This window comes from Mustela lutreola, chromosome 15 (assembly GCF_030435805.1).
Source record: "Mustela lutreola isolate mMusLut2 chromosome 15, mMusLut2.pri, whole genome shotgun sequence".
Lineage (NCBI taxonomy): Eukaryota > Metazoa > Chordata > Mammalia > Carnivora > Mustelidae > Mustela > Mustela lutreola.
Window position 1 is genome coordinate 43,833,203 of NC_081304.1, and position 27,534 is coordinate 43,860,736.

The following is a 27,534-nucleotide window of genomic DNA, read 5'->3' on the forward strand; positions in this document are numbered from 1 at the left end:
ATTGTACTACTGGACAGTTTGCTAATGGTTACATTTTTAGTCTTTTTTTTTTTGATGCTGGTAAAGGAATGAAGGGATTGTAAATTTCATAGTACATTACATTCAGTTTTTTCCAAACAAAGAAAACTTTGGATTGGCAAGGTAATGTTTTTTTTAAAGTTTTGTTTTGTTTTGTTTTTTGTTTTTTAATGTAATCTCTATAACATGAAGCTCTAATGCACTACTTTTCTGACTGAGCCAGCCAGGCACCTGGGTAGATAGGTTTAAAAGCAAAATTTGTACCATTTTTCTTTCTTTGTCAATTCTTGTAAGTAGAGGAAAGAGTCTAAATCAGTGATTTTCAAACTGAGATATGTATGGGGAGAAGGAAGAGACCTGTTTTGATAGCTTTAAGGAAATAAATTTCCAGATCTTCCATTCCTACTCTTTCCTAAAATTAAAAGATATTTTGGGGGTACCTGGGTAGCCCAGTCAGTTGAGCAATGGACTCTTGATTTTGGCTCAAGTCATGATCTCAGGGTCATGAGCTCAAGTCCCACATCAGTTCCTTATCCAGTGGGGAGTCTGCTTGGGTTTCTCTCTCTTCTCTCTCTGCCCTCCCCTGTAAAATAAATAAATAAATCTTTTAAAAAAAGATATTTTCAGTAATTATTACCTGTTTATTGCTTAGTAAAATTGATAATTTTGCCTTTCTGATAAATTTTATGCCCATAGTTATAATAATTCAATCTAAAAGATAAAAATTAGTTCTTAGGGTATTAAGGTAATTGAAAATTTAGGAAAATTTACATACATATACATACATATTATAGTTTGAAGTGTTATAGGATGATCGGTGTAACACTTTGAACCATACAAGTATATCACATTCAAATAACCTGTGGATGAAGCAGAATGGAAATGTAAGTTCAGATAGAAAAAGGGAAGATGTAAAATTCTTATTGTGAAAGAAGAGTATATGTTCACACAAGTTTTATATAAATGATTCCAGGAATTAAATCTATATTTTATTTTTTGGGGTACATCTAAAATAATAATGTAAAAGTTTTATTTAAAAATATAAAAATTTATACCATCCAGGAAACTACACTGTTTGCAACTAGTTAAACTAAAGATGAAAACTTTTAGATGCCACCTATGTGAAGCACTGCATAATTTTTCAAAATTATTTTAGTACGAATAAACAAATTTGAAGGTCATTGGCTTAGCTAGCCCCCTGAGAGAGAAATGGATAACAGAGGTATGCTTATTTATGATTGTTAATAAGTCAGATAAATAACAGACCCTTTTATACTGTTAGTAAAATATTTTATTGCTTTGAGGCATGCCTGTAATGAATATTCCACTCCCCAAATTTAAATTTTCTTTAACTGGATAAAGATACTGTTCTGAGGTCTGATTTTTAATCCTGTAGCCTGTATTGAGCCACATGACACCACCTTAAAAAAAAGCAGACATATGAACTGAATCTGGTAAGTAGCCGCAGCTGTCAGTAACATCAGGCTTATCTACATTTTAATGGCTGTTCTCTGTTACAGGAAACTCTAGCTTTGTATAGGTAGGGTTTTTTTGTTGTTGTTGTTGGGGCAAAGATCAAGACAGAAAGATCTCAACCGGCTGCCTAGTTAAGATTACTCACTGACAGTTAGTATTGGGAAAATAAATGTTAAGTTTAACCCAGATAGCAAATAATGCCTATTGGTAGCACCTCACAAAACTCAGTTAATATCTTCATTTGCTTCCAGGTTTTTTTAGAGATGATTTACAAAATTTAATTGCTAAAGTGAAACTTGAAGCTGGTGAATAAAAACTTTCTGATATTCTAGAGTTAGAATAGCATTTTAATCTTTTTTTGTATAGCAAATAAAAATGAGTTTACCACTGTTCACGTTGGTGGGTTCCTATGAGTTTAGAAATATGTGGATTAGGAAGATACCACAACTTGTAAGTTGACTTCTGAGAGTAGTTTATTATTATAAACTCAGGAAATGTGCTTTACTTTTAGATTTCATTAAGAAAAGGATATCCTGTATATAGCTTTCTATTACTGATTCTCTGTAATTCCTTCCTGTCAAAGAATATACCTTGTATGATTTCAGTTCTTGTACATTTGTTTAAGTTTGTTTTACAACCCAGGGTATTGTCTGTCTTGATGAGTGTTCCATTTGTACTTGAAAAGAGTATGTATGTTGCTGTTGTTGGGTAGGGTGTGCTCTAAATGTCCTTTAGATCTACTTGATGGTAAACTTGGACTACAATGTTTTCTTGGTCAATTGACCCTTTTATCATTAGGTAGTATCCCTCTTTAAAACCCTGCTACTGAGGCGCCTGGGTGGCTCAGTGGGTTAAAGCCTCTGCCTTCAGCTCCGGTCATGATCCCATGATCCCAGGATTCCAGGATATTGGAATCGAGCCTGCTTCCCCTCCTCTCTCTCTGCCTGCCCCTCTGCCTACTTGTAATCTCTGTTTGTCAAATCAATCAATCAATCAATCTTTTAAAAAATAAAATAAAATAAAACCCTGCTACTTTTCCTTGTTCTCAAGTCTACTTTGGCTGATAATACTCTAGCCTCTCCATTTTTCTTTTGTTTTATGTTTGCCTGGTGTATCTTTTAACCTTCTTTTACTTTTTTTTTTTTTTTAAGATTTTATTTATTATTTGACAGAGATTCAGCAAGAGAGGGAACACAAGCAGGGGGAGTGGGAGAGGGAGAAGCAGTCTTCCTGCTGAGGAGGGAGCCCAATGTGGGGCTTGATCCCAGGACCACCTGGTGCCCCACCTTCTTTTACTTTTAACTTCTCTGTACCATTATATTTATTTAAAGGGAGTTTCTTAGGGCACCTGGGTGGCTCAGTCGGTTAAGCATCTGCCCTCTGCTCCAGGTCATGATCTCATGCTATCTGCTCTGCAGAGAGCCTGCTTCGCCCTCTGCCTGCTGCTCGGCCTACTTGTGCTTGCTCTCTCTATCAAATAATAAATAAAATCTTAAAAAAAAAATAAAGGGTCAGGTCATGATCTCAGGATCCTAGGATCGAGCCCCACATCGGGCTCTCTACTAGGCAGGGAGCCTGCTTCCCCACCTCCCCCTCTCCCCTACCCCCCCTCCTGCCTCTCTGCCTACTTGTGATCTCTGTCTGTCAAATAAAATAAAATCTTTAAAAAATAAAGTGAGTTTCTGATGGACAGCATGTAATTGGCTCTTATTTTTCAATTCGTTTGATAATTTGTCCTTTATTTTTAATTTTTTTTTTAAGATTTACTTAGTTGAGAGAGAGAGTGAGCGAGAGGGCACACGAGGGGAAGAGGGAGAAGCAGGCTTCCCACTGAGCAGGGAGCCTATGGGGTGGGGGTTCCCAGGATGCTGGGATCATTACCTGAGCCGAAGGCAGAGGCTTAAAAGACTGAGTCACTCAGGTGCCTCTGGCAATTTGTCTTTTAGTCTGTATGTTTATACCATTTACACTGAATGTAATTATTGATATGTTTGGATTTAAGTCTACTTTTTAATTATTTTCCTCTTTATTTCCTCTGTTTTTTATTCTACTGCTTCCTCTCTCCTGCCTTCTGTGGGATTGTTTGAATGTTTAGTATTTTATCTCTTGTGTTTTTTACTGTATCTCCTTTATATGGTTTGTTCTGATAGTTGCTCTAGGAGTTACAATTTACATGCTTAATTTTTCACAGTTCTATCACAGGACTGATATTTTACCACTTAAGGAGGAATGCACAAATCTCACCACCACACTGTACCGTCCCCCATTTTATGTTGCCATTGTCATTTGTATTACATGTATATGCATTGAAAATCCCACCAGACAGTGTTATGATTTTTGCTTTCCGCTGTCATACATACTCTAAAGAACTTAAGAGGAAAAAAATAGTTCATTGTATTTACCCAGATATTTACCATTTCTGCTGTTCTTTCATTCTGGAAATCCCGAGTTTCTCTCTGGTGTCATTTATTTTTTTATTTTTTTTACTCGAATAACTGACTTTCTTTAGTATTTCTTTTATTTATTTTGGTTTTGGTTTTGGTTTTCGTTTATTTTTTAATTATGTTCAATTAGCCAACATATAGTACATTATTAGTTTTTGATGTAGTGTCCAACGATTCATTAGTTGCATATAACACCCAGTGCTCATCACAACATGTGCCCCCCTCAATACCCATCCCCCGGTTACCGATTGAAGGAGCAGCTTCCTTCTGTAACCTTCAGTTTGGTTCCCGGAGTCCAGAGTCTGTCATGGTTTGTCTCCCTCTCTGATTTCTTCCGGGTTTTCCCTCCCTCCCTCTGTGGTCCTGCACGCTATTCCTTTTGTTCCACAGATGAGTGAAACCATACGATAATTGTTTTTCTCTGCTTGACTTATTTCCCTGAGCATAATCCCCTCCAGTTCCATCTATGTTGATGCAGGTGGTGGGTAATCATCCTTTCTGTTGGCTGACTTTAGCGTGTTTTTTTTTTTTTTAAAGCAAGTTGGTTTGTGGTGGATTCTTTAGTTTTCCTTCACTGAAAATGTCTGTTTTTTGCCTTCATTACTGAAGAATATTTTCACTGGATATAAAACTCTAGGTTTTGGGTTGGCAGGTTTTGTTTGTTTGTTTTATGCTCTTGCCTTCTGGCCTCCACAGCTTTTGATGAGAAACTCACAGTCATTTGAATTGTTGTTCCCCTGTATGAGCATATTATTTTTCTGTTACTGCTTTCAAGAGTTTTTCCTTTGTCTTTGGTTTTGAGCAATTCGATTATAAAGTATCTAGCCATGAATCTTTTTTTTTTTTTTTTTTTTTTTTTTAGTTTAACCTGTTTGGGATTTGCTGAGTTTCTTGAAATCTAAGTTTACATCTTTTGCCAAATTTGGGGACTTTTTGGCTATAATTTCTTCATCTTTTTTTTTTTTTTCTTTTTTGGCATTGTGCCCTTTTCCTCTCCTTCTGAGACTCCAGTGACAAGAATGCCAGACCTTCCAGTAGACCTTTGTCCCTAAAAGTATTCTTTTTTCTCTGTTACTTACATTAGGTAATTTCTGTTTGTCTATCTACAAATTAACTCTTCCCCCTTGTCACTTCCATTCTCCTGTTGAATTCATCAAGTAAATATTTAAGTTTTGGTTATTGAATTTATTATTTTGAAATTTCCACTTTGTCCTTCTTCTTTGTGTCTTCTGTTTTTTATTTCTAGAATGGTTAATCTTGGGGCACCTGGGTGGCTCAGTAGTTAAACGTTTGCCTTGGGCTCGGGTCATGATCCCAGGGTCCTGGGATCAAGGCCTGCATCTGCCCTCCCTACTCAGCAGGAGGCCTGCTTTTCTCTCTCTCTCTCTCTCTCTCTCTCACTCCCACTGCTTGTGTTCCCTCTCCCACTGTGTCTCTCTCTCTGTCAAATAAATTAATTTTAAGAAAAAAAAAAAAAAGAATGATTAATCTTACTTCCTTGGAATGTGGCTAAAACAACTGCTTTAAGCTTAGTCTGATAACTTTAATATCTAGGTCACACTGGGGTTGGTGTCTGTTGATTGTTTTTTCCTTTCAAGTGGTTGACATTTTCCTGGTTCTTTTAATATCAAAGAATGTTGGGTTATATAGGCTGAACATTTTGGATCTTATGAGATCCAAGTCTTGTTTAAATTCTACAAAAAAATGGGGCGCCTGGGTGGCTCGGTGGGTTAAGCCGCTGCCTTCGGCTCAGGTCATGATCTCAGGGTCCTGGGATCGAGTCCCGCATCGGGCTCTCTGCTTAGCAGGGAGCCTGCTTCCCTCTCTCTCTCTCTGCCTGCCTCTCCATCTACTTGTGATTTCTCTCTGTCAAATAAATAAATAAAATCGTTAAAAATAAATAAATAAATTCTACAAAAAAATGACAACTTCTTTGTTTATTTTAGCAGTCAATGACCAGGTAGGCTCAGTTTTAAGTTTTGACTTGCCTCCTATGGGCTGTGATGGCAGTTTGAATTTTCAAAGTATTTACAGTTCTGTTCAGATCTGTTCTGTGTACTTACCTCCCAAGGGCCAGTCTGGAAGCTGTTTTGTTATTCAGTTCTCCATGCTTTTGGCATGTTGTTAGGGTCATACCCACACATTGCAGTTCAAGAGTAAGTCCAAGAGTTTGTAGACAGTTTATGGGATCCCTTTCTTAATATCCTTCCTTCTCTACAATATCACCAGTAGTCCCTAGCTTCCAAGGTCTCCTAATATAGATGCTGAAGACATGAAAGGATGTGCATATTATTTGTTGTCCGGGAAATACAAATTAAAACCACATTGAGATCCCATTGTACACTCACTAGAATATTTAGTTAAAAATCTGACCAGTTGGGGCGCCTGGGTGGCTCAGTGGTTTGGGCTGCTGCCTTCGGCTCGGGTCATGATCTCAGGGTCCTGGGATCGAGCCCTGCATCGGGCTCTCTGCTCCGCAGGAAGCCTGCTCCCCCCCCCCCCTGCCTGCCTCTCTGCCTACTTGTGATCTCTGTCTGTCAAATAAATAAATAAAATCTTTAAAAAAAAAAATCTGACCAGTTGCATGAGCAGTTTAAGTGAGGATGCAGAGAAACTGGAACATTCATGCATTGCTGGTAGGAATGTGAAATGGTAAGCCACTTTGGAAAATAGTTTGACAGTTTCTTATAAAGTTAAACTTAAATTTGCGGTATAACTCAGCCAAGGCATTCCTAGATATTTATCCAAAAAAACATGAAAATATATGCCCACACTAAGGTCTATGCACAGCTTTATTCACAATCACCAGAAACTGAAAGCAGCTCAAATATCCATCACATGTAAAAGGATAAACAAATTGTACTACATCCATGCAAGCAAATACCGAGAAATAAAAAGGAGAATTTATATATGCAACAGTATGAATGAATCTCAGAAGCATTGTGCCTCATACAAAAGGCTTTATACTGCATGATTTCATTTATATGACATTCTGGAGAAGGCAAAAATATAGGCAAAGAAATTAGATTAGTGGTTGCCCAAAACCTGGGAGCTGGAGGAAGGGAACTTTCTGGGATGAGACAAATGTCCTGTATCTTGATTGTGGTGGAGCTTATATGAATGTACACATTGCACTATATACTTAAAAAGGATGACTTTTATAGAATATAAACTATGACTCAATAAACTTGAGTTTAAAAAAAAACAGCATAGCATGTTGGTTAGATTGTCAAAATTGTTTTGAATCAGTTAACTCATTCTTGTGTATAGGGAAACTGAGAAACTGTATGTTTCAAAGAAGAATAAAGTTTAAATTGTCATGCAAAAAGATTTATCTTTATATGCTTTAAAAAAAAAAACTACATTCGGGGGCGCTTGGGTGGCTCAGTGGCTTAAGCTGCTACCTTCGGCTCAGTCATGATCTCAAGGTCCTGGGATCGAGTTCTGCGTCAGGCTCTCTGCTCAGCGGGGAGCCTGCTTCTCTCTCTCTCTCTCTCTCTCTCTCTCTACCTGCCTCTCTGTCAACTTGTGATCTCTCTCTGTCAAATACATAAAATCTTTTTTTTTTTTTTTAAGATTTTATTTATTTCTTGACAGAGATCACAAGTAGTCAGAGGCAGGCAGAGAGAGAGGAGGAAGCAGGCTCCCCACTGAGCAGAGAGCTGATGCGGGGCTTGATCCCAGGACTCTGGGATCATGACCCGAACTGAAGGCAGAGGCTTTAACCCACTGAGCCAACCAGGCGCCCCAAATCTTTTAAAAAAATTACATTCAGTTAGCCATTGTATAGTACATGATTAGTCCTTGATGCTGTGTTCAGTGATTCATTAGTTAAGTGTAACACCCAGTGCTCATCACAGCATGTGCCCTTCTCAATACCCATCACCCTGTATATGCTGTTTTATACCTTTTTTGTTATTATACGGTAAATATCATGCCCATAAATGTTTGTCCACAATACCTTAAATAGTTGCACAGTAGCCCATTTTATATAATTGTAAACTGATCCCCCATTTTTGGATAGTCAGGTATTTTTCAGTTTTATTCTCTTTTAGTTTAAACATTATAGTCCTCTTCTTTGTAGCTATTACCTTGGTATAAGTTCCTGGAAAATAAATTTTCTCTGTTAAGGTCATGCCAAAGATGTCATACACGTAATTATTAACTTGTTACCCAGGAGTGTTCTATAACTCTCTTATTTTATGGGGTTTGTTTCTTAGTCTCTTTTTAAAATTTTTTAAGGTAGGTTTTTGATAAAAGATTTTACAGTTGTTAATAGTTAAATCTATCATTTTTTTTCCTTTTATGCCTTCATGCTACTTTGCTGCCAAACTTAGATTCTTCTCATCCTGAGAGTACAAAAATATTCATGTTGAGTTCCAGGTTTGTTTACAGTTTCATTTTTATATCAAATTCCATATGGATTTAAGTTTATTTGGTATGATAGGAGGTAAAGCTCACCAGTATTTTTTATCACATAGTTACCAGTTGTTCATGTAACAATTACTGACTAATTCATTCCCCCTTAATTTTATTTCCAATATTTACATGGCTTCCTGTTAAATAGGGTCTTATCAAAGGAAAATTTGGGGAATACATCCCAAGATTTAATGAATATTTTCTATTTCCACTAGATTCTATGCTGTAAAGCAATGATTGACTCCACAAAGATGTGTTACAGTTAGGTACACTCCTCACTGTAATATTTCCTCAAATCTGTAGGACCTACAAAAAGAGTTTTGTCTCCATGAATCTGACCTTTAGTTTTAGATTGTAGAGTTATTAAAAAAAAAATCACTACAGTGCGTGATCTGTGGGGCTAGAGTCCACTGAATGTAATTTCTTGTCTTAAAGTCTTCTTTTAGAAGACTTCTATCCTTCCTCTCTTCCCCTACCCTGGGAATATATTTCTCTGTGTCATTGATTGGCAATGGCTAGCTATAGTACTATTAAAGTTTAAAAAGCTGATTAGACAATACTCCAAAATACTACTGTAAACTTGGTCTTCGTGTTGCTCTTAGCTAGTGTTTCTTAAATAGCTACTTAAGTAAGACAATTAAGGAACAGACAAAAGAATGCCAGAACTCCAGCCTGGTGATTATAGTGTTGTAAGCTGTCTACTTCCCTACCTTCTGGCGTAATTAAAGTATTAATTGGCCATGTTTGCAACTTAACATAGCTATTAAGTTTTACATATGCAAAAAAAAATGAGCTCACATATGCGTTGCTCTGAAATTGTTATTTTTATGTGTTCTGTGTTCTGCTTCCTCACCAAGACTCTAGACTATGAATGAAGGTATGTCTTTTATTTATAAATCCCTGTAATCTTAGTATAACATCTTAAACACAGTGACCATTGTACTATGACCAATATAGTAGTAAAAATTGGAAAAGATTAATAAATATGTATCACGAATAGTATGTGTATGTCCACATTGTACATGCAGGTGAGAGTTAAGCAAAGATGATCATAGATGCCAGATCCAAAGTTCATACCAAGATGCTGGACAATAAGAAAAGGTCAAAAGATGGATACCTTGCCTTCTAAGAAGAATGTTAAGACCAAGTTACTGGGCTTTTGGTGGTTATAAACTTATGTATATTCTGGGAAGACAAAGTCTTTGGCATCTCAAATTTAATACATTCAAAACAGAAATCTTAATTACCTACTTAGTTTCATTCTTTCAACAGATATTTTCTGAAGGGCTATTGTGTGCCAGATACTGTCTGGTGCTTGGAATATCCATCAGTGGGTGTAGTAGATAATCTCTGCCCCTGTGTTGCTTATAATCTAGTCTAGAGAAATAGGCAGTAAATAATAAACTTAATAGGTATATTGTTAAGTACTCTAGAAAAAAGAAAAAGTACAAAAGAGTGAGTGGAATTGTGAGTGTTGGTGGGATGGTCTTGGGGATAATGTTGGGGAGAAGCAAGTAGCAACTTTAAATGGGGAAGTCAAGTTGAAATTGGAGCAAAGAGCTGGAGATGAGGGAATTAGTCAAGCAGGCATATCTGGGAGAAGAGCATAACAGGCAAAGGAAGTAGCTGGAGCAAAGACCCGAAGTCAGGAGGTACCCAGTGTGTGAACTTGCAGGGAGGCCATTGTGGCAGATGCAGAGCCAGTGATGGAGAGAGTATGAAAGAAGGTTAAAGGGGAAAGGGAAATGGTAGAAGACAAATCGCATGGGGCGTTAGGCCTCTGTAAAGACTTTGGCTTTTAGTTTGAGTGGAAAAGGGAGTCATCATACAAAAGAGTAACATCTGACTTAACATTTTTTTTTAATATTTTTATTTATTTATTTGAGAGACAGTGAGAGAGAGTATGAGAGGCAAGAAGGTCAGAGGGAGAAGCAGACTCCCCATGGAGCTGGGAGCCTGATGTGGGACTCGATCCCGGGACTCCGGGACCATGACCTGAGCCAAAGGTGGTTGCTTAACCAACTGAGCCACCCAGGTGCCCCTGACTTAACATTTTAACAGAATTAATTTCACATCTCTGTTGAGAAATGAATATAGAAGGGCAAGGGCAGGTATAGGGAGAACTGTTAAGAGTGATTGAAGAAATTCAGGCAAAGAAGGGATGGTGGCTTGTAAAACGGCAGCAGCCATGGAGGTGAGGAGAAATCTTTGGATTCTGGATTTTTCAGTTAGAGCTACCATGAATTTCCGATGCTTTAGATTGGAATGTGACTCCAAAGATTTTTGGCCTGAGCAGCTGGAAGAGTGGAAGTGCCAGTAGCCATGATAGGAGAGATTGCAGGTGGAGCAAGTTTGGAGAAGATGAAGGTACCTTAAGTTTATGATATGCAAGTAGAGATGTTGAATAGGCAATTGGATGTACAAGTCTGGAGTCTGGGAAAGAGGTCTTCTCTAGAGATAGAAATTTGAGAGTTGTCAGCATGTAGATAATATTTAAACCATGAGACATCAAGGGAATAAATAAGAGAAGAGGACCAAAGACAGAGCTTAGGCATGTCATAGCTTGTACCTTTGTTCTTCTCCTTTCAGATAGTTAATGGCACTACTATCTTCCTAGTTTCCCTAGCTAAAAATCTAAAAGTCGTCCTTGATTCTGTATAAACAAATCCTTTCTAAATCCAGATCTGTCTGCTTCATCTCCCCTACCAGCAGAAATCTTAGTTATGATCCAAGCCATCATTTTTTTCTAATTCTTCACTCTGCTTCCCCTTTTACTCCTCATCCCCGAGTCATTCTCTACCCAGCAGTCAGAATGATCTTTAAAAAGGCAATTCATGGGACACCTGGGTGGGTCAGTTAGTTAAGTGTTCAGCTTTTGATCTCAGCTCAGGTCTTGATCTCAGGATCATGAGTTTAAGCCCTGCATTAGGCTCCATGTTGGGCATGGAGCCTACTTTTTGTTTTTTTTAAAGGCAATTCAGATTATATCACACCTCTGTTCAAAACCCTCCAATGTCCTGTATGGCAAGGGAAGCAATCAACAGAGTAAAAAAGCAGCCTATGGAAAATACTTGTGAACTGTATATCTGATAAAGGGTTAATATTTAGAATATGTAAAAAACTCCTACAACTCAAACCTCTCAAGTAATCTGATTAAAAGTGGGCAAAGGACTTGAATAGACATTTCTTCCAAGAAAATATACAAATGGCCAACATATATATGGAAAGATGTTCAATATCACTAATCATCAGGGAAAAGCAAATCATAACCTCAATAACTTATCACCTTATACTCCTTTGGGATGGTCAATCTAAAAAAAAATAGCAAATGTTGGTAGGGATGTGGAGAATTTGGAACCCTTTGCGTGGTTGGTAGGAATATAAAAATAGTGTAGCTACTATAGGAAACAGTATGGAGCTTCCTCAGAAAGTTAGAAATAGAATTACCATATGATTCAGCAGTTCTGCTTCTGAGTATATATACAAAAGAATTGAAGCAGGATCATGAAAAGATATTTGCACATTGAGATTCACTGCAGCCTTATTTACAGTTGCCAAGAGACAACCTAAATGTCCATTGACATTTGGATAAAGAAAATGTGGTATACACATACAGTAGAATATTATTGTGCCCAAAAAAGGAAGAAAGCATCTCTGATAAAGGACTGTGATCTAAAATACATGAAGAACTCTTAAAACTCAACAGCAAAAAATAGCCTGATTAAAAAGTGGGCCAAAGATCTTAACAGACACCTTAACAAAGAAGTTACACAGGTGACAGGGGCCCATGAGTGGCTTAGTCAGGTGAACATCTGACTCTTGATTTTGGCTCAGGTCATGATCTCAGGGTTGGAGGATTGAGCCCTGCATTGGGCTCTGTGCTCAGGACAGAGTGCTTGTCCGTCGCCCTCTGCTCCTCCACCCACTTGCGCTCTCTCTCTCTCAAGTTAATAAATAAAATCTTTAAATAAAAAGAGTTATACAGGTGGCAAACAAGGAAAGATGTGGGGTGCCTGGATGGCTCAGTGAGTTAAGCCTCTGCCTTCTGCTCAGGTTGTGATCCAGGGTCCTGAATGAAGCCCTGTATTGCATCGGGCTCCCTGCCCAGCAGAGAGTCTGCTTCTCCCTTTGACCCTCTCCCTGCGTTCTCTCTCTCAAATAAATCAATGAAGTTAAAAAAAAAAATAAAGAAAAGATGCTCCATATTGCATGTCATTAGGGAAATACAAATTAAAGCAACAAGTTACGGGCTCCTGGGTGTCTCAGTTGGTTAAGCGATGGCCTTTGGCTGCATCTCCCTCTGACACTGCCCCCTCTTGTGCTCTCTCTCTCATTCTCTCTCTCAAATAAATAAATAAATAAATAAGCAACAAGTTACTACTTCCTACCTACCAGAATGGTCAAAATCGAGAATGGCCAAAATCCAGAACAGTGGCTGATGAAAATGTCAAGCAACAGGAACTCTCTTTTATTGGTGATAGGGGAATGCAAAATGGTGCATCCACTTTGGAAAACAGTTTGGTGGTTTTTTAAAAAACCGAACATACTCTTACTATATGCTAACAGCTATGCTCCTTGGTATTTACCCAAAGGAGTTGAAAACGTATGTCCATGGGGCGCCTGGGTGGCTCAGTGGTTTGGGCTGCTGCCTTTGGCTCGGGTCGTGGTCTCAGGGTCCTGGGATCGAGCCCCACATCGGGCTCCCTGCTCCGCGGGAAGCCTGCTTCCCTCTCTCTCTCTCTCTCTCTGCCTTCCTCTCTGCCTACTTGTGATCTCTGTCTGTCAAATAAATAAATAAAATCTTTAAAAAAAAAAAAAAAACGTATGTCCACACAAAAATCTGCATACAGATGTTTATAGTGGGTTAATTCATAATTGTCAAAACTTGGAAGCAACCAACACATCCTTCAGTAGGTAAACGGGTAAGATAAACTGTGGTACAGCCAGACAATGGCATATCATTTAGCACTAAAAAGAAAACTATCAAGTCATGGAAAGACATGGAGGAACTTTAAGTACCTATTACTAAATGGAAGAAACCAATCTGAAAAGGCTATGTACTGTGCTATCCCAACTCTGTGACATTTTGGAAATAGCCAAGCCATATGGAAATAATAAAAAGATTAGCGGTTGCCAAAGGTTAGGGAAGGGGAGGGCTTAGTAGGTGGGGCACAGTTGATTTTTAGGGCAATAAAACTATATGATACTGTAAGGGTAGAAATATGGAAGATCTCTGTACCTTCTCAATTTTGCTATGAACCTAAAATTGCCTTAAAAAATAAAATTTAGGGGTGCCTGGGTGGCTCAGTGGGTTAAGCCGCTGCCTTCGGCTCAGGTATGATCTCAGGGTCCTGGGATCGAGTCCCGCATCGGGCTCTCTGCTTAGCAGGGAGCCTGCTTCCTCCTCTCTCTCTCTGCCTGCCTCTCTGCCTACTTGTGATCTCTCTCTGTCAAATAAATAAAATTAAAAAAATAAAAAATAAAAAAATAAAATTTATTTGAAAAATCAAGTGACAGAAATGGTAAGGTAATAAACTTTCTACAGAACGAGTATGAGGGCTTATCTGGGTGTAGAAGTGGTGAAAGTGGTTGCTGTGGATGCTTATTCCCCTTTTTACTTCCCTCTTCCATTGAACACATTTTGAAAGGGTTTATTATGTCTCACCCTCTCTCCCCTCCCCTGATTTGTGCAGTTGCATCACCCTAGATTTTGCCTTTTTTTTTTCTTTTGTTACGTTCTTGATAAAGGGAAGTACAGTTAGAATAGTAGGCACTTAATAATGCTTAGGCATGAACATCCTTCACAACTTTAAGATCATGTATACCTTTCATGCTCATGCTGTCAAAAGTCTTAACCTCTTTCTGTCTATCCTACTTCTTAAATTTGTAAAATGGGTGAAATAATACCTATCTTATACACTTGTAAAGATTAAATGTTAATATTCTTAAAGCTCGTAGGACAGGTCTGGCATATGGTAAAGACCCAAATGTAGAGCTGTTATCATTATACTGTTATTAACTGGTGTGTTTGTACTCTTCTTAACTGTTCATCCTGTCAGTCAAATACATTTCCTTTATGTATATTCCTTTTCAGCATATATTCCTTTAACCTTCCTTCTTAGTCTCCTCTGTAATCCAAGAGCCTTCCCCAATTTCAAACCATGTTTTCACAAAAGAAAATTTATAGATGCAGAGATGGCTGATTTAATGTGTTTGGTCTTTCTGAGAATAAACATATTTTCCCTTATGTTACAGGTGGTATGCAAGATTACAATTATGTGTGGGCCAACTGTTTTGAGATCACATTAGAACTATCTTGTTGCAAGTACCCACCTGCTTCTCAGCTTCGACAAGAATGGGAGAACAATCGTGAGTCTTTGATCACATTGATTGAAAAGGTAAAAGTAGCTGACTGGAAGGTTGGGGAATAGAAATAGCAGATGATATAAGGAAGAAATTCAGTTGCACTGGAGTAACAATCTTTAACAGTTCTTTTCCTCTGGAGGGCTTTCTCTGATTGTCTTAGAACACTTTATAGACTGAAATAATCAACCAAATTTGTACTGTCAGGTTCTTACAATGTCATGTGATCATATTTGCTAGAGAGCCTTTACCACCATATGAGCCATGGACATCAGTTTAATTTAAATATCAGGCAGGGTAATATACTATTGAATATACCAGAAATTATTACTTAATGAAATATTATTACTTGTTGAGAAAATTAAAAGTCTTGTTTGGAGGAGAGGGAATTTCGAAAGCATATTACTAGTCTACATGTCAGATATGTGTTAAGTGTAAGCGACAATATTTTTTGTCTATATTTTATTTTCACTTGAAGGCATTGAAAAATATTTCAGCAAAATAGAGATGCGACCTTATTTAATTTTTTTAGAAATTCTAGCATCAATGCAGAGAGAGGTGATGTTCTCTTGCCTTCCAAATTGTCTTTGAGCCGTCTACTTCGATTCCTGTTTTTTTAGGTTCACATTGGAGTTAAAGGATTTGTTAAAGATTCAGTAACGGGATCTGGTTTAGAGAATGCAACCATCTCAGTAGCTGGTATTAATCATAATATCACAACAGGCAGATTTGGTGATTTCCACAGATTACTTGTCCCTGGAACTTACAACATTACAGCTGTTTCAACTGGGTAAGAATTTAGAATCTGAAAATACCAAGCCTCTGTTTATAGCTAAGAGAGAAATACAGTCTAGGAAACATTATTGACTGTACCTGGCTTTTATTTTTTCCTTGTTTTCTGATTTTTTCCCTTTTACAGCGAAAAAATAGTATTGTGGAGTCTTGGGACATAGTCTATCAGTATAATTGGATGTGAAGCATAATTGTAAAATTTTGAGGAACCACAGTTTTAAAAGCTTAAAAAGATGGTCAGCTGTATAAAGTATTGCCTCAAAGCTAACTGAGTACCAAAATAGAAAAAACTCAGAGCTCTGGGAAAGACATTTTATTTTTATTTTTTTAAAGATTTATTTATTTGTCAGAGAGAGAGAGCGAGCGAGAGCGAGCACAGGCAGACACAGTGGAAGGCAGAGTCAGAGGGAGAAGCAGGCTCCCTGCGGAGCAAGGAGCCTGATGTGGGACTCGATCCCAGGACGCTGGGATCATGACCTGAGCCGAAGGCAGAGCTGCTCAACCAACTGAGCCACCCAGGCGTCCCTGGGAAAGACATTTTAAAAAGTTGCCCTAACATCAGCTTTCTAATACGTAAAATAAATGAGTGGTTTCTTACCTCCCCCAGCCACCTTTCAGGAATCCCAGTTTGTTAAGGATTTATTTGAAAATGTTTCATTTAATTTTGAGCTTTTCTATTTGGGAAAGTAGTTGGAATGTCAGTGTGATAAGGCACAGCAAAGGATTGAATGGTTTATCCCTTCCTTGAGTACTGTAGCAATTGCTATGGTGGGTTAGTGACCTCCATCTTTCATATTATTCTTTCCTTTGCGTGTTATTTTTGGTAAGCATTCTAATACGTGGGACTAAGACGGTAAGAGAAGTAGTTCTTTAAAGACTTAATCTGGGATTCTCTGAGATCATGTCATAAAGTCTGGAATTTACCCATTTATCTTTATTTAGTTTGAGTTTTGATAGAACACCGAGTGTAAGAGTATGAAAAGGCTGTTGTGCTTTTATAATGTTAAAGCATTTTGTGTTTAAATTTAACTCCAAGCCACCTACTTTAAAAAAAAAATTTTTTTTTTCAGGTATATGCCACTGACAATTAATAATATAATAGTGAAAGAAGGACCGGCCACAAAGGTGAATTTTTCCCTTCGGCCAACTGTGGCTTCAGTAATCCCTGACACAACTGAGGTGGTAGTAACTGCTAGCACAGTCGCCCTGCTTAATAATCTTCCTGGAACACAATCCTTCCACCAGCCAATTCAGCCAAAGGACTTTCACCACCACCATTTCCCTGATATGGAAATCTTCTTGAGAAGGTTTGCCAATGAATATCCCAACATCACCCGGCTTTATTCATTAGGAAAATCAGTAGAGTCAAGGGAACTTTATGTAATGGAGATATCTGATAACCCAGGTGTCCATGAACCAGGTAATAAGCATGGTCTTATACATAATTTCAGTAGTGCCTTTCAGAGCTATGTACCATATTTCTTTGTTTCATCTAGAAAAGTCACCTTAAGTATGTGTAACTGGAACAAGGAAAATGTAACCAATCTTTTGCAAGAAAAAAAGAATATCCATTTCATAATCCATATTAGGCACGGACGGTATTTAATGTACTGCATAGATTAGATTTTTTTCTGCTAATGGTATTTTTATTTTCATATTATATGGCATGTGTGTGCATGTGTGTATGCTTTGAACCTGCACAGTTATATATTAGTAAAGAACCTGCTTTATAAGATACTTTTTCCTGTTTCTTTTGCCAAAATATATCTTTTCTTAAATTTTCAAGGTCTTACATATGTAGGGGAAAAAATAGAGTCCATGGTAAAATAAAAAGGAAAGAAACTCTTCCTTGTAATTATTTTGTTTTTAGGTGAACCAGAATTTAAGTACATTGGAAACATGCATGGAAATGAAGTGGTCGGACGGGAACTGCTATTGAACCTCATTGAATACCTTTGTAAGAACTTTGGAACAGACCCTGAAGTGACAGATTTAGTCCGCAGCACTAGAATTCACCTTATGCCTTCCATGAATCCTGATGGGTATGAAAAGGCCCAGGAAGGTAAAGAACAGCTATCTATTAATGCTTAACCTTTTTGGTTATCATATAGCATGATTATTTGGGAGTAGAAGAGAATTTGAACTGGTTGTTTCCTTGGAATTTATCATTTTGTTCTTATATAATTGTTCTGGCTTTTGTATTCTTATAAGATAGGCTAGTTCATTCAACAATTATGATACCAAGTTTACATTTAATGGAGTTCTCCACTTCGGTAATGGCTCTTATTTCCTAAAGATAATATAAGATTTTAATAAATTTTTCCATTTTAACAATAATTTTAAATAACTTAATTATTTGATTAATAAGAAATTAACAAATAACTTAATTTTAAAAGTTTAATTGCTTTTAAAAATTACCATTACCCAGTAATCTTGTTAAATTACTGTATTGGGAACACTGTCGCATAGGTGAAAACTCAACACCAAATCTCTTTTGAAGCCAGCGATTCTGTATTGACTCCCAGTTGTACTCCCCCTGCATATTCTAAACCTGCTGAGGTATTGACTTACCATTCCTCTACCTCCTCTGGGCCAGCCCATATCTGCCTCAGGGCAATATAGTCAGAAGAGGGTGGGGGGCAGGTTGCTTAGAGGGGCCACTTTATGCTGAACACTCGGAGTGTGAGAGTCTGTTTTTGCCCACCCGCGGTTACGTCCAGGCAATCATACCAGTGAGTAGAGTAGGTACCACCATTTGAATATGCAGCCACATGGCTCTCACTGACTGAACACTAAGAGAATCATTTTTTATTATTCAGTGTACTTCACTAAGGACCTTCCTTATTGTCAGCCTCACAAATCCCTCCACATTCCTCTTTTGAGACCTTTACTGAGAGATGGAACAACTCACTACCAGTGAACCCCCCAGTAGGTTTTTCTCATTCACTTGCAAATTTTCCTCATTGCTGTGATTATAATAGGATTCCCACTCCTTATTAAAAAAGAGTAAATTTAGATTCAACCCTTTCTTCATCAGGTTAAACTTCCAACTGTGTTCTTGACTGACTACCTTTTTGTGATTACTTTAATGTAAGCATATCAGTTTTCTTTTTTTCATTCGGTCTGTTTCTTTAGGATGTCTAAGTGACGTGTATACCAATACAACAGAACCTCCCTCTGATCAGTCGTGTCCCCTCGACATTGTGATCGTGTCGGTGTATGGATTATTGGCAATTGAGCAATACTTTTTTTTGAGCCAGTACTTTAATATAATTTCTCTAGTTGGATATTTTCTTCCCCTTAAAGTATGGACAGAGGGCAGAAAAGAAAGGATAATAGTTTCACCTTTCTGGTGAAAAAGATCTGGAGGAGATACAATTTTTTAATGTGCAATACCGAAAACTGTATTTTTCGGTTTAATCATAATGTGATTACTCGTAGTGAAGACTGATGTGTTCACATTTACTTTTGGATTAAGATAGCTGAAATATTATGTGTTGGGTTAAAATGTAAGTGAAACATGGATTAAATTTAAATACTTTATCATACAGGAGATTCAGTAAGTGTAATTGGCAGAAACAACAGCAACAACTTTGACCTGAACCGAAATTTCCCAGACCAGTTCTTTCAGATCACAGATCCTACCCAGCCGGAAACTATCGCTGTAATGAGCTGGATGAAGTCCTATCCATTTGTACTGTCAGCAAACCTGCATGGAGGTAATAGCAACCTGATACTCCAGTAATTAATTCTTGTTGAGAGCATTTGAAAATCCTGATGGAATGTTATCTGTTTATAGTTTCAGGCTTTCTTAAAATGGGTATCCTATTACCGATTTTACAGCAGAAAATAATAAAGATCTTTTCTCATTGCTTTTTTTAAAAATTTTTTAAATTAACATATAATGTATTATTAACCCCAGGGGTACAGGTCTGTGAATCGCCAGGTTTACACACTTCACAGCACATACCTTCCCCAAAGTCCATAACCCAACCACCTTCTCCCTACACGCCCCGCCCCCGCCGCAACACTCAGTTTGTTTTGTAAGATTAAGAGTCTTATGGTTTGTCTCCCTCCTGATCCCATCTTGTCTCATTGCTTTTTAAGCAAATTTCCTATTTTCCCCCTTTTCTTTCCTACTCTTCCCCTCCCCTATCCTCCCTCCTACATTCTTCTTCCTCTCTCCTTCTTCTCTCTCTCCTTGTCCCCCTCTCTCCCCCACCCTCACTTAGTTATTCAAGTGTTTTATATGTATCCCTCACATGTGTTTTATATTCATTTATATTCATTCCTCTCAGTGGGAATTTGGTAACATACTCTCTGTCATTCAGAGAAATTAAACACTAACAAACTTGAAATTTTTAGTCCTATTCTTCACTAGAATTTAATACTCTTTTATGTAAGTTTAGAAGACATTCCCTTATTTTTGCCTTGCTACGAATTAAACTGTAGCACAATGGCCTCATCCTTCTGTAGTGTTTGGGTGTATACACTTTCATAGAATTCAGCAGGAATTGGTCAGTTGGATAGGATGGGAGGTCAAGATTAAAAATCATCACAATGTTTGACTAGGGCTATATGAGTAAGAGTGAAAGTGTAAATACCAAAGAGAACTGAAAACATATGTCTGCAAGTAAACTTGTACATGAATATTCATAGTAGCATTATTCATAATAACCTGAAAGTATAAATAACCCAAATATCCATTACCTGATGAGTGGCCAAATAAAATATAGTATACTCATACAATTGATTATTATTTGACTGTGAAAAGCAATGCAGTCCTGATGCATTTTACAACATAAATGAACCTTGAAAATAAGCTAAGTGCTAGAAACCAGTCACCAAAAACCATACGTTACATGATTACATTTTATGAAATGTTCAGAGCAGGTAAATGTATAGAGATAGATAACAGATTCATGGTTGCCTCAGGCTATGGTGAACAATGGTGGGAGGAAATGGGAGTGACTGCTAATGGGTACAGGGTTTTCTTCTGGCATGATGAAATGATCTATAATTAGATAGTAATGATGGTTGTACAACCCTGTGAATGTACTAAACAACATTGAATTATATACTTTAAAGGGATGGATTATATGTTACGTGAATTACGGTTGACCCCCAAACAACATGAGAGTTAAGGGGGCTAGCCCATGTGCAGTTGGAAATGCATGTATAACTTTTGACTTCCCCCAGACTTAACTAGTAACAGCCCACTGTTGGCCAGAAGCCTTACTGATAACAACAACAGTTGATTAACATGTATTCTGTATGTTATGTGTATTATATACTGTATGCTTCGAATAAAGTAAGCTTGAAAACAAATTTATGATACCAAGAAAATCGTTTTTAGAAATACATTAATTCATTTCTACAAAATCATTAAGAAATACACATATAGTATTGTATTGATAAAAGTCTGCATGTAAGTGGATCCATGCAATTCAAGCCCCTGTTATTTAGGGGTCAACTCTTCAATAAAGCTGGATTTTTGTGTTGTTTTGTCTTTGTTTTAAAGAGCAAAGGTATTAGCATCAAGGGTAAGGGAAGTAATTAAGTGTCAACATATGTTGGATTATCTAATAAAGTATCAGAGTTGAAATTTGATGGACTATAGATTAACCTGCCATGTTATTTATTTTTTTTATTCTTTTTACCTGTGATTTTAGAATGACAGTACACACTTATGATGTTTATAATACTAGCTCCATTCCAATGAACATAATTTAGAGATTGACATATGTGGTATCAAGACCTTGGCATGGTGGGAGATACATCTTCAATCATGTGGACTTGTTTCTTTCCAGGACATATTTTGCTATAAATTTCCCTCTTAGAACCACTTTTGCTGCGTCTCAAAGGTTTTTGAATGAGTGTGTTTTTATTTTTCATTTGTTTCTATGTACTTTTTAATTTTTCTTTTATTTTCTGATTGACCTATCTATTTTTTAGAAACATACTATTTAACCTCCATGTATTTGTGGTCTTTCCAGATTTTTTTCTTGTGGTTAACTTCTAATTTCATAGCATTGTGGTCAGAAAAGATGCATGGTATGACTTCTGTCTTTTTCAGTTTGTTGAGACTTGCTGTGTGGCTCAATATGTGATCTGTTCTGGAGAGTATAACATGTGCAGTTGGAAAGAATGTGTATTCCGCTGTTTTAGGATGAATATATCTGTTAAATCCAGCTGGTCCAGTGTATCATTCAAAGCCATTGTTTCCTTGTTGATTTTCTGTTTAGATGATCTGTACATTGATATAAGTGGAGTGTTAAAGTCCCCAATTACTGTGTTATTATCAATTAGTTCCTTCATGTTTATTATTATTTTATGTATTTGAGTGCCCTCTATTGGGTACATAAATATATATTCTGAGGATTTTACTTATTTATTTGTTAGAGAGAGAGCACAAGCATGGGGAACAGCAGGCAGAGGGAGAAGCAAGCTCCCTGCTGAGCAAGGAGCCCGATGTACAACTTGATCCCAGCACCCTGGGATCATTATCTGAGCCACAGGCAGACACTTAACTGACTGATCCAGGAATCCCTGGGTGCATAAATATTTACCATTGTTACATCTTCTTGTTGGATCATCACCTTTATTACTCTATAGTGTCCTTCTTTGTCTCTTATTACAGTCTTTGTTTTATTTTTTCATTTATTTATTTTTAAAGGATTTTATTTATTTATTTGAGAGAGAAAGAGCAAGAGAGAGCATGAGAAGGGGGAGGGTCAAAGAGAGAAGCAGAGTCCCCGCTGAGCAGGGAGCCCAATGTGGGACATGATTCCGGGATTCCAGGATCATGACCTGAGCTAAAGGCAGTCACTTAACTAACTGAGCCACCCAGTGCCCAGTAGTCTTTGTTTTAAAGTCTATTTTGTCTGATTAAATATCGTTACTCTGGCTTTCTTTTGACATCCATTTGTATGATTGATGTTTGTTTTTCCATTTCCCTCACTTTCAGTCTGCAGCCATCTTTAGGCCTAAAATGAGTCTCTTGTAGACAGCATATAGATGGATCTTGTTTTTTATCCATTCTGTCACTCTCTGTCTTTTGACTGGAGCATTTAGTCTGTTTATATTCAGAGTAATTATTGATAAATATGTATTCATTGCCATTTTATTATTTGTTTTGTGGTTGTTTCTGAAGATTTTTTCTGAATATTTCCTGTCCTCCATGGTTTGTGATATATTCGGATTTCTTTCTCTTTATTCTTTGCAAATTTATGAATTTGTGAACTGTGGTTATCATTAGGTTTGTTTTTTATTTTTCTCTCCTTTTTTACTCAGGGAGTCTCCTTTCATATTTCTTTTAGGGATACTTTACTGGTCACGAACTCTACTTTAGTTTTTGTTCGTTTGGGAAAATCTTTATCTCTTCTTCCATTCCGAATGATAGAGTTGCTGGATAGAGTATTCTTGGTTGTAGGTTTTTCCCATTTAGCACTATTATGCCCCTCCTTTCTGACTTGGGAGGTTCCTGCTGAAAAATCTACTGATAGCTTTATGGGGTTTCCTTTGTATGTAACTGTCTTTTGTCTTGCTGCTTTTAATATTTTATCTTTATCAGTGTATTTTGCCATTTTAATTACAATTTATCTTTTTTTTTTAAGATTTTTTTTTTTTTTTTTTTTTTTTTTTGGGTAAGACACTTTTAATAGGTTAGGAATGTTGATCCTCAGCAGTTTTAACAAATGCTATTTTAGCATGTAGGGAGATTATTCTCGATATATTGTTGAAATAATCTTGGAATAACTTTTCTGTGTTGTATTATTTGTAACAAGTTTGTTTATCTTTATGCCCTTAATTTAGCAGTTGTACTACTATGCATGGAACCCTACTCTACCCCAACCTTTAAAAAAGTAATCTTTGGAGCACCTGGTTGGATCATTAGGTTGAAGGTCCGACTCTTCATTCAGGTCATGATCTCAGGCTGGTGAGATAGAGTCCAACATTGGGATCTGCAGGGGCCTGGAGCCTGCTTAAGATTCTCTCTCTCCCGCTTCCCACCACATTCTTTCTCTTGTAGGCCTGATGAGAGGATTAAGATATGTAGAATGTGTTTACAATTCTGGCACATCATCAACACGTAGTAAATGTTGTCAGTGTTGCAAAGCACCACGCGTCCTGCAGTTTATTTACAGGAATATCCTATCCTGGTGTCACATAGGGCTGTCAGACATCTGAGGTCCTGATGGAGGCAGATTTCTCTCTCAGGTAAAGGCATCTGAGAATGCCATACTGACTGTTCACCAGCCACTAATTTCCTCTCTTCAGGAGGGCCAATGATGCCCTACTTTCAAGTCATCCTGGGGCTGCCTCTGTCAAAGCCCATGCCTGTCCCCCTCCGCACGTGTCTGGGAGCTCGGCCGGGGTACTCCCGCCAGAGCAGAGGCCGCAGGGGAAAGCTTTTTTTAAGATTTTATTTATTAATTTGACAGACAGAGATCACAAGTAGGCAGAGAAGCAGGCAGAGAGGAGGAATCAGGCAGAGAGGAGGAAGCAGGCTCCCCGACGAGCAGAGAGCCCGATGCAGGGCTTAATCCCAGAACCTTGGAATCATGACCCAAGCCGAAGGCAGAGGCCTCAACCCACTGAGCCACCCAGGTGTCCCTTAATTACAATATATCTTGGTGTGGATCTGCTTTTGTTGATTTTGTTGGGGGATCTCTGTGCTTCCTGGATCTGGATATCTGTTTCCTTCCCCAGAGTAGGGCAGTTTTTAGCTGTTATTTCTTCAAATAAATTCTCTGCCCCCCTTTCTCAATTTCTTTCTCTAGGACTCCTATAATACAAATCTTTTTTTTCTTAACAGAGAGAGAGACAGTGGGAGAGGAACACAAGCAAGGGGAGTGGGACAAGGAGAAGTAGGCTTCCCGCTGAGCCAGGAGCCTGATGCAGGACTCGATCCCAGACCCTGGGATCATGACCTGAGCCAAAGGCAGACACTTAACAACTGAGCCACCCAGGCGCCCTATAATACAAATCTTTTTGTGTCTGATGGAGTCACTGAGTTCCCTAAGTCTGGACTTGTTTTGCATAATTTTTTTTCTCTCCTTTGTTCAACCTTATTACTTTCCATTACTCTGTCTTCTAGGTCTGTTCATTCCATCAAATATTTAATTTATTGACCCCTTTAACTCTGCTATTATTCCTTATCTCTGTGTTAATGGTCCCACTGATGTCCTCTGCTCTTTTTTCAAGTCCAGTGAGTATCTTTATAATCATTGCTTTAAATTCTTTATCAGCCATGTTATTTATATCTGCTTTGTTTAGATCTCCAGCTCTAGCCTTGTCTATTCTTTCATTTGGGATACATATCTCTGTCTTTTCATTTTGTCTAAGTCTCTGTGCCTGTTTCTGTGCATTAGGAAAGTTAGCTACATTTCCTATCTTGAGGATAAGGGCCTTATAAAAAGGTCTAGTATTGTTCTGCTCTGTGTGTCATCCCTTCTTCCCCTAGAAGCCTGGTGTGTCTAGGAGTTATCTTCAATGTGTGCTATGTGTGCTCTGCTGTTTTGTCCTGGTTGCTTTATCCTTCAGGCCAGTTGCCTGCAGAGGCTCTCTTTGCCTGTTGTGGGCAGTATTTGGTCCCTGTCTTGAATGAGGTGAGTTTTAACTAGATATGCTCTGGTTTGCTTGTGAGATGAGACCTGTTGCCACCACCACTGGGACTGGGGCCCTACAGAACTCCCAGTTCAGGAGACACATTGTGGGCAAGGGCTTAGGCCAGTCTTCTGGGGTGAGGGTCCATGGGGTTGGAACTCAAGCAAGTGAGACTGGGAAGGGTGGCTCTTCCAGAGCACGGATGTGGGAAGGTGGAGGAATGGGGGGATAGAGCTTGGTGTAAGAAAGTTAGGTAGTGAGTGTCAATGCTGCACTGGTTCCCACAGTGCTTATGCTGAGGAATGGGGGAGGGAGATCGCTCTGGCCAGTTTCTTTGTTCCTGGAGATGTCTCTCGGTAAATGCTGCCTCTCTGGGACACAGTCTGAGATGAGGAAGTAACCTCCCCTCCTTGTGCCCCAGGTGCTCCTCAGATCGCTGCTTCCATGCTGCATGTCCACACACAATTTCCCCTGCCTTCTCTTAAAGAGCAGCCCCAATGTCCTTTAAGTTCTCCCAGAGCCAAGCATGCTGACATTTAAAACTCCAGGCTTTAAGCCCCACTGGTTGCAAGGACTCGTGGAATTCGGGCCTTTTTGCTTTCCAAACCAATTGCTACGGGGGTTTGTTTTCCCCTGTGCATCCCTCTGTCTCTCGACTTTCTCTGCAACTATGGTTCTCTCTCCACTGCAGCGGCCATGATCCATTTCTCTCCTAAACCATGTCTCCACATTTCCTACCTTCTTCTGTGTGGCCTCTTCTCTATGTTTAGTTGTGGAATTTGTTGTGCCAGACTTCAGATTGATTTCTGGGGTATTTAGGATGTTGATAGTTTTCTAGCTGTATTCATGGGATGCAGTGAGCCTGTGGTTCTCCTATTCTACCACCATCTACCCCTCCCTCTCAATGATTTATTTTGTTTTCTTATCATGAAATCTTTAAGTGAGTTTTGAAATCTTAGCAAAGAAATTTAAAAGAGGATTTCTTTGGTGTCAAAAATTTAGAAGGATTTTGTCTTGTTTTGTTTTTTAAAGATTTTATTTATTTATGAGAAAGAGAGAGTGCACACAAGCAGGGGGAGTGGCAGGCAGAGGGAGAGGGAGAAGCAAGTTCCCGCTGAGTGGAGAGCCCAACATGGGACTCGATCCTAGGACCTGGGATCATGACCTGAGCCCAAGGCAGATGTATAACCAACTGAGCCACCCAAGTGCCCCAGGATTTTGAAAGAATATAGAGAATAGTAAAATTCCTCTTTGTAAATTTTGATACAATTTTTGTATTGAAGTAAAATTCATACAAAAAAAATTAATCATGTTAAAGTGAATAATTCAGTGACATTTTGTGTATTCACAATGTTGTGCAACCACCATCTCTGTTTAGCTCTAAAACATTTTTCCTCCCTAAAAGGAAATTTCTTACCTACTAAGCAATTCCTTCCTATTTTCCCCTCCCCTCAAGCCCTGCTAACAACCAGTCAGTATTCTGTCTCTGTGGACTTGCCTGTTTTGAATATTTCATAGAAATTGTGTCATGCAATATATGATCTTTTATGTCTACTTTTGTTTAACATAATGTTTTCAAGTTCATTTAGATTGTAGCATTTATTAGTAGTACTTCATTCCTTTTTATGGGCAAATAATATTTCATTGTATGTATATTTCATTGTACATATGTATATTTATTTATCCATTTTTCCACTGAAGGACATTTGGGTTGTTTCCACTTGCTCACTATTATGAATAATATTGCTGTGAACAATAGTATAAAATATCTGAGTCCCTGCTTTCAATGCTTTTGAGTAATTCCATGCTTAGTGCTTTTTAAAAAAAAGTTTAATTCCAGTGTGGTTAACATATAGTGTTATATTAATTTCAGATGTATGATATAGTGATTCAACAACTTTCTACATTACTTAGTGCTCGTCATGATAAGTGTACTCTTAATCCCCTTCACCTATTTCCCCCAACCCCCTACCAGGCTTCCCTCTGGTAATCCTCAGTTTGTCCTCTATAGTTAAGAGTCTGTTTTTTGTCTGTCTCTTTTTCTATGTTCATTTGTTTTGTTTCTTCAGTTCCACATATGAGTGAAATCATACGGTATTTGTCTTTTTCTGACTTATTTCATTCAGCCATGTTTTAGCTTTTTGATGGAAAAGCCATCATATGATGATTGCCTCTTTATCTTTTTAAGGAACTACCAAACTGATTTCCACAGTTGCCATACCACTCTACATTCCTGGCAATGTATGAGGGTTCCAGTTTTTCTATATCCTCATCAACGCTTATTATTTTCTGTTTTTTATATTATAGCCATTTTAGTGGTTAAAGAGTGGTATATCATTGTAGTTTTCACTTGCATTTCTCTGATGACTAATAATGAGCATCTTTTCTTGTCTTGGCCATTTGTGTATCTACT

The 27,534-nt window shown here is 38.0% G+C and overlaps 1 protein-coding gene and 1 long non-coding RNA gene across 2 annotated transcripts in view; one reads left to right on the top strand and one right to left on the bottom strand.

Moving 5' to 3' along the window:
• The window catches only part of CPD (carboxypeptidase D), a 77,622-nt gene that overhangs the window by 17,583 nt on the left and 32,505 nt on the right, over window positions 1-27,534 (top strand). The window contains exons 3-7 of the mRNA XM_059147377.1: window positions 14,613-14,755; window positions 15,341-15,510; window positions 16,583-16,932; window positions 17,383-17,574; window positions 19,064-19,231. Of these exons, the coding sequence (XP_059003360.1) occupies window positions 14,613-14,755; window positions 15,341-15,510; window positions 16,583-16,932; window positions 17,383-17,574; window positions 19,064-19,231 (1,023 nt within the window). The remainder of the gene's footprint in view (window positions 1-14,612; window positions 14,756-15,340; window positions 15,511-16,582; window positions 16,933-17,382; window positions 17,575-19,063; window positions 19,232-27,534) is intronic.
• Window positions 23,226-23,923, bottom strand: LOC131815598 (uncharacterized). Its single transcript, XR_009347797.1, has 2 exons — window positions 23,869-23,923; window positions 23,226-23,830 (listed from the first exon to the last, which is right to left on the bottom strand). It is a non-coding gene; the product is annotated as an uncharacterized LOC131815598 (long non-coding RNA).